Source organism: Henckelia pumila, chromosome 1, assembly GCF_033568475.1.
Source record: "Henckelia pumila isolate YLH828 chromosome 1, ASM3356847v2, whole genome shotgun sequence".
In the NCBI taxonomy this organism is placed as follows: Eukaryota; Viridiplantae; Streptophyta; class Magnoliopsida; order Lamiales; family Gesneriaceae; genus Henckelia; species Henckelia pumila.
In genome coordinates this window covers 50992675-51006474 of record NC_133120.1, presented here as the reverse complement: position 1 = coordinate 51006474, position 13800 = coordinate 50992675, and the positions used below count along the sequence as shown (strand labels likewise).

The window sequence follows — 13800 nt, the reverse complement described above, 5'->3', positions numbered from 1 at the left end:
AATGGAACATCCGTTTAGGGTTCGTTGCGTTCGATTGTCACATCACGGTCGTAATCAACAACGTCATCTTGATAACATCACAGATGACATCAGCTGACCATAACGTTGCGTCCGTTTCTCAATGTTTCTTCCATTCCAGGTCACCCTTCGGGCCATTTCCGATCATTCTGAGGAAATTTCTGAAGTCCGTTAATCCATCTGAAATTTCATTAATCATGTTTACTAAATCAAAACATGATCATACGATTACTTACACATAAATCGCTAATTACAGATATTGGTCACTACACAATCTCTCTTAAGATGACCCATCTCCCCAAAACGAAAATAGGCTCCTGCAGCCATTCTGCACTTGTCAGATGTATGATTATTACCACAATGGTCACACTGACCCTTCTTTCCAAAACACATCATTCCCCCGTATCCTGAGGAAGAATAAAAAGCAGACTTCTTAAAAGACTGGGCACGAGGACCCAAAAATCCAAAAGGTCGAGCAGAAGCAAGAGATCTCCCCCGTCTCCAACTAATCTCAGCCTGGAGACATCTATTAACAAGCCCCTCATAGGATGTCAGATCATCACAAACAACAACACGATCAAAGATCTCCTGATTAAGGCCCTGGAGAAAATGATCATACTTGACCTCGTAACTCGAATGGATATGCAGACAATGCAGAAACAACTCAAAAAACTTCTGCTGATACTAATCAAAAGTAATGTTCCCTTGATTCAAATTCAGCAACTCAATGGACTTGGCTTGACGGAGAGCATGCGGAAAATATAGCTTCATGAAAGCCATGATAAAATCAACCCAAGTGACTCTACCGTGCTCATGTCGTATCGGGGTAGCCACAGATTTCCACCACATCTTGGCGCATCCCAACACTAGGAAATTGATCGCCTTTAGATTCTGCTCATTGTTGTTATGCAAAATACGAAAACATCCTTCCATTCTTTCTAGCCAATCCTCTGCAGCTTCAGCTGACTCTCCTCCGACTAAGGGCTTCGGACCCATCTAGAGAAACTTATGTATATCAAAATGATGTTGCCCATCATGGTGACGCTCCTCATGGTGGTGTCTCTCACGATGTTGTGTAGGCTCTCTATGACGTACCTGGACATCATCGCTCCAACGTCCAACACTATTATGGCTACTCTGATCATCTTGATCTGCCATCTACAAGGTAAAACATTAGTTAATCCCAAAGCAAAATCTACATACCAAGATTTTTATGCATGCTCTGATACCATAAATATAGTGACTCATACCGTGATCACCTACTAATTAAAAGCTTAGGCATGCAATTAAATTAATTAAACATAATCAGAAAATAACCAGTGGAAACTAAAAAATTTAAACAACCTAAGAGAAATAAATCTGAAATTATTATACAACCATATCGAATAATTGTATCAACAACTCAAACCAAATACTAAAGTCCATCACCGGAACCTATGTCCACCACTACTGCTATCTCGCAAATATGGTCTCCCTGAGCCTCCTGCTCCATAAAGTCTGAGACATTCCCCATGGAATAGGGTGTCCAAAACAATTCAAGGACGTGAGCATAAATTGCTCAACATGAGAGTATGAGTATACAAATATTATATGAGCATGAATGCAAGTGTACGGGTATCAAGACACTAGGTCAAAAAATCCTGCTCACTAACTCGGGCCTCAGGTATATAGCACTCTGCGCCGTCGCACCAGGAGGTGGCTCATATACCTAATGTGGATATCGGTTGTAGTGATCCGCACTGTGGTCACCTACTAATAAGAAACTTAGGCATGCAATTAAACAAATAAACAATCATAATCAAAGATATACTACAGAAACTCAAATAACAAAAATACCAGCATGGTAAAACCTAGTGGCCGACCCTGCAATCCTGCCTTGGTAACTACCAAGTCTCCAAATCTCTAAGAGAACTAACTGCAACTGCCCTGTCGAATGAGGTGTCCAGAAAACAAAAAATAACTGGACGTGAGCATAAAACGCTCAGTACGCTAGTACGGGTAAACATACGTATATGATGCACGTAATGTAATGAAAGGGTATCATATCTGAGTAGTCAAATCAAAATCTGCTCAGACTGGAGCCTACGACATGAGCTGTAGCCGCTGGGACTCAAACTGCTAGACCCAACCACTCATTCCGAACAGGTGGTAGCACTCAGTCATATCGCGCCCAAATTACCCGACTCAACTCAGATAAATAAAATGTAGTAGCGAGAGTAGGGATCGTTTCCACGAGGAAAGTGAATTTAATTGTGTTCTTAAAATTACTGAAAATAAATAAAAAATGGGTTTTAAATTTTGAAATTAACTAACTAAAATTAAAAGCAATTTAAAAAACATTTTATTGACTAGCATGCAGGATTAAGAGTATGAAAAATCAATGAATTGAACAAGTCTTGGTATCGGTCGACTACGCCCTTGAAGTTATTCACTCGATCATCGATTCTCTAAAAATAATTAATTTTCATTGAATATTCATTGTTGGAAATTTAATCCCTATCTCATCTTAATTTTAGTTAATTAGACACAAGCGTTCTAAATCAACCCTTATCAATGAATTAACCCAAATACAAGCGATTAAGGTTTAAACCCAAGGTAGCATTCAAACTAGTGAAATTGATGAATCTAAACAATAGAAACACAAGCGGTTGTATTTAATCTATTCAATTGTTGTTCCTACGAATTAACAAATTCACAATCGGAAAATATTAATCATAGTTTCTTAACAAATTAGAGGGATCAAAAAATTACGGATTTGATATGTAATTTAGCTCTAGATTGTATGAGAAAATTATTAGGTGATCAAGCCAATAATTAAACATACAAGCATATCAATCAATTCCAAACAACTTTTAATACTCAAATAAAATTAAATGATGAAAATCAAATCTCACAAGATAAATAAAACTTCAAGGGTTTGTCTTCCTCAATCAAGAATTAAAACTTAGCCACTAAAATTCATGAAATCCTAAGAAGAATTGAATAAAGTAATTAATTCTAAGGAGAAAAGATGAAAACCTAGCCGCCAAGAGTATTCTTCCGTGTTCAGCAGTCCAAAACTGATTACAATTCGAGTTCTATATGATATTTAAAGTATAGAGTCCTTCCCAAAAAAGTTTCCTAATTAAAATATAATTTCCACAATTTCACGTCTCGCTTGATCCGTAAAAAGCTGCAGATCGAGCGAGACTTCAAGAACAAATATTTTTTTAAATGAGGATAAGTTGAAGGAGGTTATTGCAAGACTTGCTGAGAATTCTAATGCTAGAATTGTTCTTTCTGATTTGCAGGCATCTAGAACTGAGCCAAAATTGTCTCCAGATCGAGCAAAAGGAATACCAATGGGAAAAGGGAAACATGATCAAGAGACTGTAATCCCCAAGAAATAGAAGGAGAGAAAGCATGGACCGAAATTGACTGTGCAAATTCTCAAGTGGGTGAAGGTGGACAAAGGATCCAGATATGAACCACCATGAGAAACTAAAGCATGCAGTCGGGCCGATGACAGTAAACAGAGATGCTGCATGGGAGGAAACCCAAGGGGAGTATTTTCTTTTCATTTTATTCTTTTATTTTGTTTTGCATTTTGACTTACATTGGGGACAATGTAAGATTTGAAGTATGGGGGAAAGGACTTATCCAGTCAGTTAGAGGATTTAGCCGATTTTTGAACAATTTTTTTTTTTTATAGAGCTCATATTTAGTGATGATTATGACTATTGAAATTCACTAGCCCATGATGATATCTAATTGATGACATCCATGCTTTTGAAAATAGATGATTTGCTAACCTTGGAACACTTTGATCTCCAATGCAAATTAGACTTTGATATGGTTGTTGAATATTTTTAAGCATGCATGAGTCATGGCTTGTGAATTTTATATGACATAGTGAAGGTATTGTGAGCCTTGTGATAGTTTTATGAAGTCGCTAGCCTGCCAACCTCTATTTTGAGCTTAATAAAAAAAAAGAGAAAAGAATGGAGTAGTAAGGTGGGGGAAGGCATTGGAATGAGGATTGAAATTCTAATCCTACAAATTCCAACAGCTAAATATAGAGGAGAATTTATGGAGTTGAGGACAATCGGGTGCAATTACCCGGACATGTCAAAAGAATATAAAATTTCTCAATAGTTCAACTTGATTTGTTGGTGTGAAACTTGAGCTGTTGTGGAGTTTTGCATTGAATGGATCTATGGAGTGTGCATGACACTTGTTAATGACAATACACACACACACGTTCGGGACTATATCTCTAGTTAAAATGTATGGATATTTAACTTGTTCCGTTGTTAGCATTTTAACGCCTTTCTTCATCATACATTGAGTTAATTTCTGAGGCACACATGTGTAAATCATGGTTATTTTTCATTATGAGATATGAACTCGAACTTATTTTTGGTTTTGTATTGCTCGAGGGTGAGCAAAGGTTTAAGTATGGGGGAGTTTGGTGTAGTTATATTTTATTATATTTATTTAAATTAAATTGTGATGATTAGGTGTATTTTGATTGATTAAATTCATTTTATAGTTCTTAATCATTGTATGTGATTTGGTATAGAAAAAAAATAATAATGGAGCTAAAGAATGGAAGTAAAGAGCCGATATAAAAGAAGTGTTGGACAGAAGAGCTCCCGATTGATTGGTAACTTTTTACCGATCGAGCGGGAGAAGAAAAGGAAAAAAATGATGCGGATCAGAGTGTGGCCTCACTCCCGAGGAATCCGTACGCAGTCATCGAAAAAGAGATACAATCTCATGGCATAATCCAATGTCAAAATAAAATCGAGATCACAAATGAATAGAATAATCAAATTTCACCCGAATCAATATCAATGTCCAGAATTAAAATTTGAAATATTAAGAATTTTCAATTTCCAAGTTCATACTCGAATATCAATCGATACCAAAAGGTAATTCTCATCGAATTCAATGTTATGCAAATCAAGGATGCATAACTACAATAGGATTCAAGTATTTTCAGATTAATCGAAAGAAAGACTCAACTATAACTAAAATCGGTATTATCCCAAAAGCACTAATTATCCTCTTATTATATAAGAAAATAGTTTCTCCTCAACAAACTCTTAAATTCATAACTCTTCCACTCTTACAATCATAATAACTCCTCGAATCAATTCCATGCTGGAATTTCATAAATGTTCTCTTAAGACTCGATCAAATCATCATTTTTGAAAGAACAATATCGGATAACTCAACAAGTCTTCCATAAAATCGATTGGGGATCTAATATAATTATCAAAATATTATATCAATCATACGCATCCCAAAAGTTTAGCACAAGAGTACTGACATCTGAATATTCACATATAACTTTCAAAAGTATAGCACCTTAGATCAATTCCCAATAATTAAATCTATTACAAAAATCTAATCATCTTAGAACCAATTAATAAGATACAATCTTTTCATTCGTATATCAATCTCATAATGCCATCATCTTAAACATCAACTCAGAATGGGCGTTTAGAAACATCTAGCTTTGATCTCAGAGTATTATACAACACTCTCTCAAAACTTACACCACATTTTTCGCATCGACAAGTCAAGATCAATAGAATTCTTACCTCAAGGATTCTTACCAATCACTTAAATCACTGTTCCAATCTGATTTCATTCTGAAATTCTGAAATTCTTAAAATCGAGTTTCTATCTTTGTTCTGTCTTGAGGTTCATCTGTAATCTAATCCTGCTCAACAATTCATAAACCTCAACTTCTTATCATAATCCCAATCCTCCGGAGCAATCAGTCCTTCATCACAAATCAAATCTGATTTTCTAGCTATCTCAACCATATCGCCTTCACAATTATTATCTCAAATAATCATGTAAGCACAAATCTCGAAATATCAAAATTATCAACTCAGTTTCGATCATCCTCTAATCATCATATTCATGTAATCGCATGAGCTTACAAATTCTCATCTCGAATCAGTTTTGATACTCTTTTCATATAATGCATGCTTTTAAAAAAATCAATTCACATAATCATGTAAACAGATAATTCGAAATCATTAAAGCATGCTCGCATGTAATTCAAGTAATCAAACAATGAAATTAATCACATGCGAAATAAAATAATTCAAACGGACTCGATCTACCCCACTCACTCACTTCTATTCTAGTCCAAGAATCTTATCGTTCCGATACCACTTAATGTGAGGACCTCGGTTCTAATCATCTAATCAAATATAAATCATACAATAAACAACAATAAATCAAGAAATTTTTTTTATATATATACAACAAGTTCTAAAAGTTATTCAAATTCTAAACCGACGCCTCACGTCTATCGTTCGATCTCAAGCTAACCATGCCGACTCTGATTAGCTCCTGCCCCACCTGTTGCCAAGTACACATACAAAACAAGACAACAACCGGATAACTCCGGTGAGAATAAAATCCCAGTACAAACGACGTAAACATGCAATATCAAATACGTATATCAAAATCATGATATAACACAGATATATTCTTCAATAATAATGCAAAATGGAAATGCATGTCTTTAAATCCGAGATTATCAAATCGGATAATCAAAAGGTAATTCAGTTCTTCAATTCTTTGGTTGGGATCCCGAGGATAAAATATCACAACAATCACACCGACTTCCCCTTTCGAGTTGGATGATGTATACTTCAATCCTCTAGACTCTGGAGCATTAAATAGAGAGTTGATCGGCCACTGTAGTAAATCGCCTACCAGTGTCACTCGACTATAATCCCCAGAACGTTTAATTCAAATCTGGGCAACTCAGCCCTCTAAAAAAATCATGGAATCAGGCTCAATATGAATTCATATGACATCAATGCAATTAAATAAAATTAAAATAACAATATCTTCCTTCAAACATCAAAATATTGTAGATGTCATCTCATTCAATTCATATATTCAAACTCCTGAATATAATATTGAAAATCATTGAAGTAATTCAAATAAACAACCTCATGCTTTTTAAATCGAATATATGCATCACTTACTTCAAACAATTTCAGATAGACAGACTCATGTCTTTCAAATAATATCGAAATAAATTAATCATGTAATTTCTCATTCAATATCAAATAATAAAATAAACATGCAAGTATGTGATTTTAATCGGGAACTCGAGAATCTCAACTCGCTCGAGTATTTATTCCCTTTGAAATCAACATCAGCTCATACTTCAGTTTTCCAAGTCTGGAAATGTTTCAACCCCTAAACTGCTGATCCCTGCTTTTAAATATCCTCGACTAGCATCGAATCGATTCACTATTTCTAATCTTGACTCAAAACTTGGATATTTGGATCTATCATGTCGAGACGATAAAAATGGTTAACTCGCTGGAGGTCGCCGGAAAATCGAAGAAGACGGCGGCGACGCGGCGGCGGTGATTCAAACGTGCTCCAAAAATTATGAAATTTTATAGGGTTGTAGAGCTCGACGAGACGATTCCAACGAACTAGGCCACGAACGGAATGGAGTTTTGACGCGCCGAAGATCGAAGAAAAACCAGGCGGTGGCGATAAACTTTCCGAGCTCCGATCTACGCCATTTCTGCACCAAAATGCTCCCATGAGCTAAGGAAATGCTCCCCACAACTCAAAGAATCGATTAATAGCTTTAGAACCATCAAAAACGAGCTAAAATTGTGAAAATCTAGGCGAAGAAGATGATGAATAGTACCTTCGCAAAATTTGTCTGTTCATTGCCGATTTTCCGGCGATCCAACCGTTGTATTTTCAATTTCTTTATACCAATAGATTTGTCTTGATATTGGCTACAATATGACCATTCGGATCTTTGATCGAAGCTCCAGTCAACGGCCAGAAAAATCAAAAACGTTGACTGCTATAGTACCGGTCGGGAATTTCAAAAAATTAGGGAAAAATCTTAACTCTGTATTTTCTTTTCTGATGCTTCAACGCGTGTTTTCTATTTATAGTAACCCGATATTTTCGGGTCTCGCACTAATTTATTTGATACTCAAATGGTAAAATTTAGTCCTAAATCTGATATTTTCCGGTACACACAATCCACATCTATTAATACCATTTCTGAACTTATTGACTTTTATCGGTCAATTGGACTCATAATTTCTCCAAATTAATTAATAAGTCCAACTTAGACTCTGACCAGTCAACTCGGTCAAATATTCTTCCAAATTAATTTATCTGGCATAAATAATTATTTTTATTTCAATATCTCAGAAATACCAGATATCCCGAAATAGTCAAACTCATTGATTAATTGACACGTGTATTTTATATATGTCATAAAACAGGTCATACTGCAAATTATTCTAGATTAAAAAAAAAGTAAATGAATTAAAATTAAATGAAGAAAAATTAGCTACTGCTAATAATTCAAGATTGAGTGTAAATGCTAAAACAGAAGCATCAATAATAAAAACTAGGGTTAGTATAAAAACCGCATTTATTCTTGTTAATGATATTCACCACACTGTAATTTTAGGATCACCTTTTATTAGTTTAATTACCCCGTATAAAGTAAATAATGATTCCATATCTTTTAAAATTGATCATAAAATAATTAGATTTTGATTTCCTAGAAAAACCTAAACTTAGAAATACAAATCTAATTAAAGCATGTTCTCTCCCCATCAAATTCCCTAGTGAGAGTACCATTATTAACATCTATGACAGACTTTGACGTTTTTAGAAACGGTATTCCTAGCAAAATTGGACTATTCAAATCATTAGTTTTCATGTCAAGCACATAAAAGTTCGCCGGAAAAACCAAATTATCAACTTTCACAAGAACATCCTCGATCACACCTCTAGGATAAATAGTAGACCTATCAGCCATCTGAATTACAATTGCAGTTTCCTTCAAAGGCCCGATTTTTAAGGAAGCATAAGTAGAATATGGCATGACATTAATCTATTCTCCTAAATCTAATATGGCCGTATCAAGCTGAAAATCTCCTATCTTACAAGAAATCGAAAGCATACCTGGATCCTTGCATTTTGCGGGTATCTTTTTCTGAATCACAGCAGAGACCTGTTCTCCTAATTCTATTCTCTGGCATCCCTTCAGTTTTGGTTTTCTTTTCGCAGTACATAATTCTTTTAAAAATTTTGCATAGCAAGGTACTTGTTTGATAGCATCTAACAAAGGAATATTTACCTCACATCTACGAAAAGTGTCATAGAGCTCCTTAATACCTTCATCTTTCCTAGATTCTTTCAATTCAAGGGGAAATGGGGGTACGGGTTTATACTCAGAAAGGGGAGGGAACTTACCTTTTGGTGCTTTTTCTTGAATTATCTCATTCTCTTCTAAATTGTATTCCTTCTCAACTCCCTTCTTTGATGATGATGGTACCACTGTCTCTTGAATCTTCAAATCCCTTCCACTCCTTAAACTGATTGCACTTACATTTTCTTTTGGATTCACCACTGTCTGTGATGGCAAACTACTAGAATTTTTTGCCTCCAACCTATTAATTTCGGTTGCCAACTGCCCCACCTGAGTGTTCATGTTTTGGATACTTTCTCTCATTTCCTCTTGAAAATTCAAAGTATTAATGGAAATATCCTTAACAATATTTTCTAAAAGCTCATCAGGGGTTGGAATTTGAGGACGCCGCGGTTGTGGAGGGTATGGCGGCCTATATTATTGATTATTCGGCTGCACTTGAGGTGGGGGATGGTTCACCGCAGTATTTCCATATCTAAGATTTTGATGATCCCTCCAACCTCGATTGTACGTGTTTGAATAAGGATCATAATTTCGTTGTGGTGGTCCCGAAAATCCTCTTGTTGCATTGACTTGTTCGACTGTTTTCTCTTGAAGAGTAGGACACATGTCTGTTGCATGTCCCATTACAGCGCAAATCGCACATACCTTCTGTAGTGACCCTTACCCAGATCACCTACTAAACAGAACTTAGGCATGCAATTAACTTAATAAAACAGATATCAGAAATAAAACTGCGGAATCCAATAACATTATACAATCCCAAGTAAAGGAATCTGTAATTATCCAATAATATACAACCAAATCGAATAGCTGTATAAACCCAAACAATAGTAATAAAACCTAGACGAAGCTCCAGCTAGCCAACCACTGACTAGCCCCTCCTGGATCCACCCTCCTCGTCCAATCGCAAACCTGCCCCATGGAATAGGGTGTCCAGAAAATACAGAGTACGAGACGTGAGCATAAAACGCTCAGTGCGAGAGTATGAGTATACATGCATGCAAAGTGAACTCCCTATAGACTCGAGGTCAAGGATCAGATAACAGAGACAGACCGGGCCCTGGTATGTAGCACGATGTGCCGTCGCTTCAGGAGGTGGCTCCCATACCGAGATAACCGTGGAAACGCCGGACCCAAATCGATGGAAGTCCATCCACTAACAGGATAGGGTACAACCCTACTAACAGACATCTCGAAGGAGATACAGCAAGATGCAAATGAATGCAGCATAATATCATGGCATATAAATCATGCAGTCATATAATACATGCATACTCAGTCAGGATATCTCGAACAGTACTTTCGTACCTCAATACAGTGCAAGCTCTACCAACTCTAGGTCCACGCCTATAGTCTGCTCTACACTGCCAAATGATACTACTATCATTAAAGTGCTCTAAAAGCCTTAACTAAGCTATTGCATACACCTAAATATTTATAGGAAGCAAAAGCTATACCTTCGTCCGTCGTTAGCCCTTTGATGTCGATGCCTCCAGAACTTGGGCACGACTCCGCTACGACTACCGAACGCCTCTCCGACCTCCGGACCAAGCCTAAGAAGACTAGAACAGCTCCAAAAGGACTAGAAAGGAAAGGAGAACTCGGAATTGGCAAATGAAAGTGATGTCTCGGCCTTCTATTTATAGACAACGATCGGAACTTCCGATCCTTGATCGGAACGTCCGAACCTCGATCGGAACGTCCGATCCTGCCATCGGAGCTTCCGAAGATCCTGATCTGCCACGTGTCAAAATATCACTTGATGACTCCGGATAGGGGTGATCGGAGCTTTCGGTCCTGATCGGAGCTTCCGATCCAACCACACGTCATGCCTGAAGTAATAACATCGGTGCCTCCGATCGTTCATCGGAGCTTCCGATCCTGTTCGGAGCTTTCGATCGTGCCTTCGGAGCTTCCGATCCGTCCGATGCCTAATTCAATTAATTAGCATTAATCCTTTAATTACTCAATTAGGGCACGGGCTACTACACCTTCACATTCTGTCCATTTCCTACAGCCATTTGAAGCACAGGAGACGTTAGATCAATCAGTTGTTGTTCAAGGGAAGAGACATTTACCTCGTTATGCCTTGTGGGCGCCGGATCACCTCTACTGGTGCCAAATTATTGAGAATTGGCAGTCATATTATCAATTAAGTTCCTTGCATCTTGTGGTGTTTTATGTACAAAGACTCCTTCACTGGCCGCATCCACCTTACTCAAATCATGAGGCAACAAACCTTCATAACAATATTGAATTAAGAGATTTTCACTTATCTGATGTTGTGGAAAACTAGCACAAAGCTTCTTGAACCGCTACCAATATTCGTGAAGTGACTCTCCCATGTGTTGCTTGATACCATAAATCTCCTTCCCGATATTCGCTGCTCTCGATGCTAGGAAATACTTTTCCAGAACGATTCTATTCATCTTCGTCCAAGTTGTGATAGATCCAGGAGGTAGATTGTGGGGACCTCGGGTTGCTAATCTCATTTAGGGCAATTACTGAACAATTAACATTCATTAAACATCAATTGAATAAACCAAGAGCCAAGTAAAAAAATTTTTTTTTTTTAAAATTCAGTGTCTCGCTCGATCGATGAAAAACACCCGATCGAGCGAGCACAATTGCTCAACTCTCGGATGGGACACAATTTGGCCTCGCTCGATCTGTCAACTTCTGCGGATCGAGCGAGCCAAAAACTAAAATCCTCTGTTTGCAAAATTACAAGGCTCGCTTGATCCGTCAACTTCTGCGAATCGAGCGGCCTCCAAATTCTAGAAATTCTGCAGAAGAGTTTTTGCTGTCAAGGCTTGGTTCAAAGCATAAATCTTCAACATCATGGATTCTACACATGCTATAAAATCTGGAAATATGCATACATACATAATTGAAATCTTGAACATCAATACATGCATTTATTACATCAAACAAGTCGCTAAAGATCGATAAACGACACAAATTATCTCAAGTGTCATACATGTAATCCAAAACCAACATAACTAAGGTTTAGTGCTTCTAAAGTTCAAGACATCATCTACAACCCAAGTCCTCACGTGCTAGACTCTCTTCCAGCTGTCAATGACGTCGATGACTAGCTCCTGCCCCATCTGTTGTCGTGCACACATACAAAACAAGACAACAGCCAGATAAACTCCGGTGAGAAAACATTCTCAGTATAACCAACATATAAAAGGCGTTAAATAAATCATATCGACTCTATTTAAAACTCGACTCAACAAATAGAGTAAATTAACGCTTCGAATAAGAATTGATTCATATAACTTCGTGCCATCAAGATTCGTAAACGATCTTGACATGGATATCAATCTAACGAGTTCGTAAACGACTCGCAAATAAGGTTAACCGCAACCTTGGCATAGAATCGATTCAATATAGCATCATATCAACTCGAATATAAAGATCCACTACCTGAGATGGATCGACAACACCACAATCAAATCAAAAACATAAACAAGTAAGTGGTTTATGCGGGCCAACTCAAGGTTAGTCATTCTTGAGTTTCAAAGTCCCTACTTCGTGATGTCGTCATTATACCTTCTTTTATTGAGGTTCTGAACTCTTCAAATCTATAAGATATAATCAAAATACATGTGAGGATCCGAGTACTAATCTCTCATTACGATACAATTAACCAAATAATCATAATAATTAGTCAAGCATCAAAGACTATACAAGATAAAATTTTTTTTTTTTTAAAGTTGGAGCACCTCGCTCGATCGGTGAAAAACACCCGATCGAGCGAGCCCTGAAGCCAACTTCTCGGGTTGGGAATATTTTGGCCTCGCTCGATCGGTTAATCTTCACCGATCGAGCGAGCCCAAAATTCTCACTCACTGTTTCCAATATAAGAGCCTCGCTCGATCGGTGATAATCACCCGATCGAGCGGGCTCATTGTGCAGAAAATAAACAGAAGATCTGTTGCTGTCAAAAACGAGTTCCTTCCATTCTTTTCCATCTAGTATCACCTCATGCATAATCTATACATACTCATAGGCTAACATGCATTCTAACATGATATAGTTGAAGAAGATCAAGATCACCATATACTAGAATATAATCTCATGCTAGAATCACATATCATACAAGAATCATTGATATACAAGAAGGGTTAGGCTACAACATGTTGTCTTAAGGATTTACATACATCATCTCAAATCCTATGAACATCAACAAGACAACAACTTAATAACCAACAAGTCTTGATAAAAGTAGCTACAACATGATCATTTTCTTGCAGCTAACATACTTGAAAACTAAACTCGGATCACCACTCTAACTCTCACTCTCTGTTCTTCATGCTCGCTTATGTCCTGATCCCGAACTACATGTTGTCATGCACACATACAAACACAACAACAGCCGGATATCTCCGGTGAAAAATACATTTCCCAGTATAAGAAACATATAGCATGCTATCAAGTTCAAGTGTAATTACTATCATAATTAATTCATAAAGATATTCATGAACCACAATACATGCTATAATTTAAAGCATATAACAAAGGCATGCTATAACTCAAAACGTAGCACA

The 13800-nt window shown here is 37.0% G+C and overlaps 1 protein-coding gene across 1 annotated transcript; it reads right to left on the bottom strand.

Annotated features, from left to right (window-relative positions):
- Positions 1-8923: 8923 nt before the first annotated feature.
- Positions 8924-9544, bottom strand: LOC140862415 (uncharacterized). The gene is made up of 2 exons (XM_073265440.1): positions 9170-9544; positions 8924-9073 (listed from the first exon to the last, which is right to left on the bottom strand). Exons 1-2 carry the CDS (start codon positions 9542-9544, stop codon positions 8924-8926), a joined length of 525 nt encoding a protein of 174 aa, XP_073121541.1.
- Between the last annotated feature and the right edge of the window lie 4256 nt (positions 9545-13800).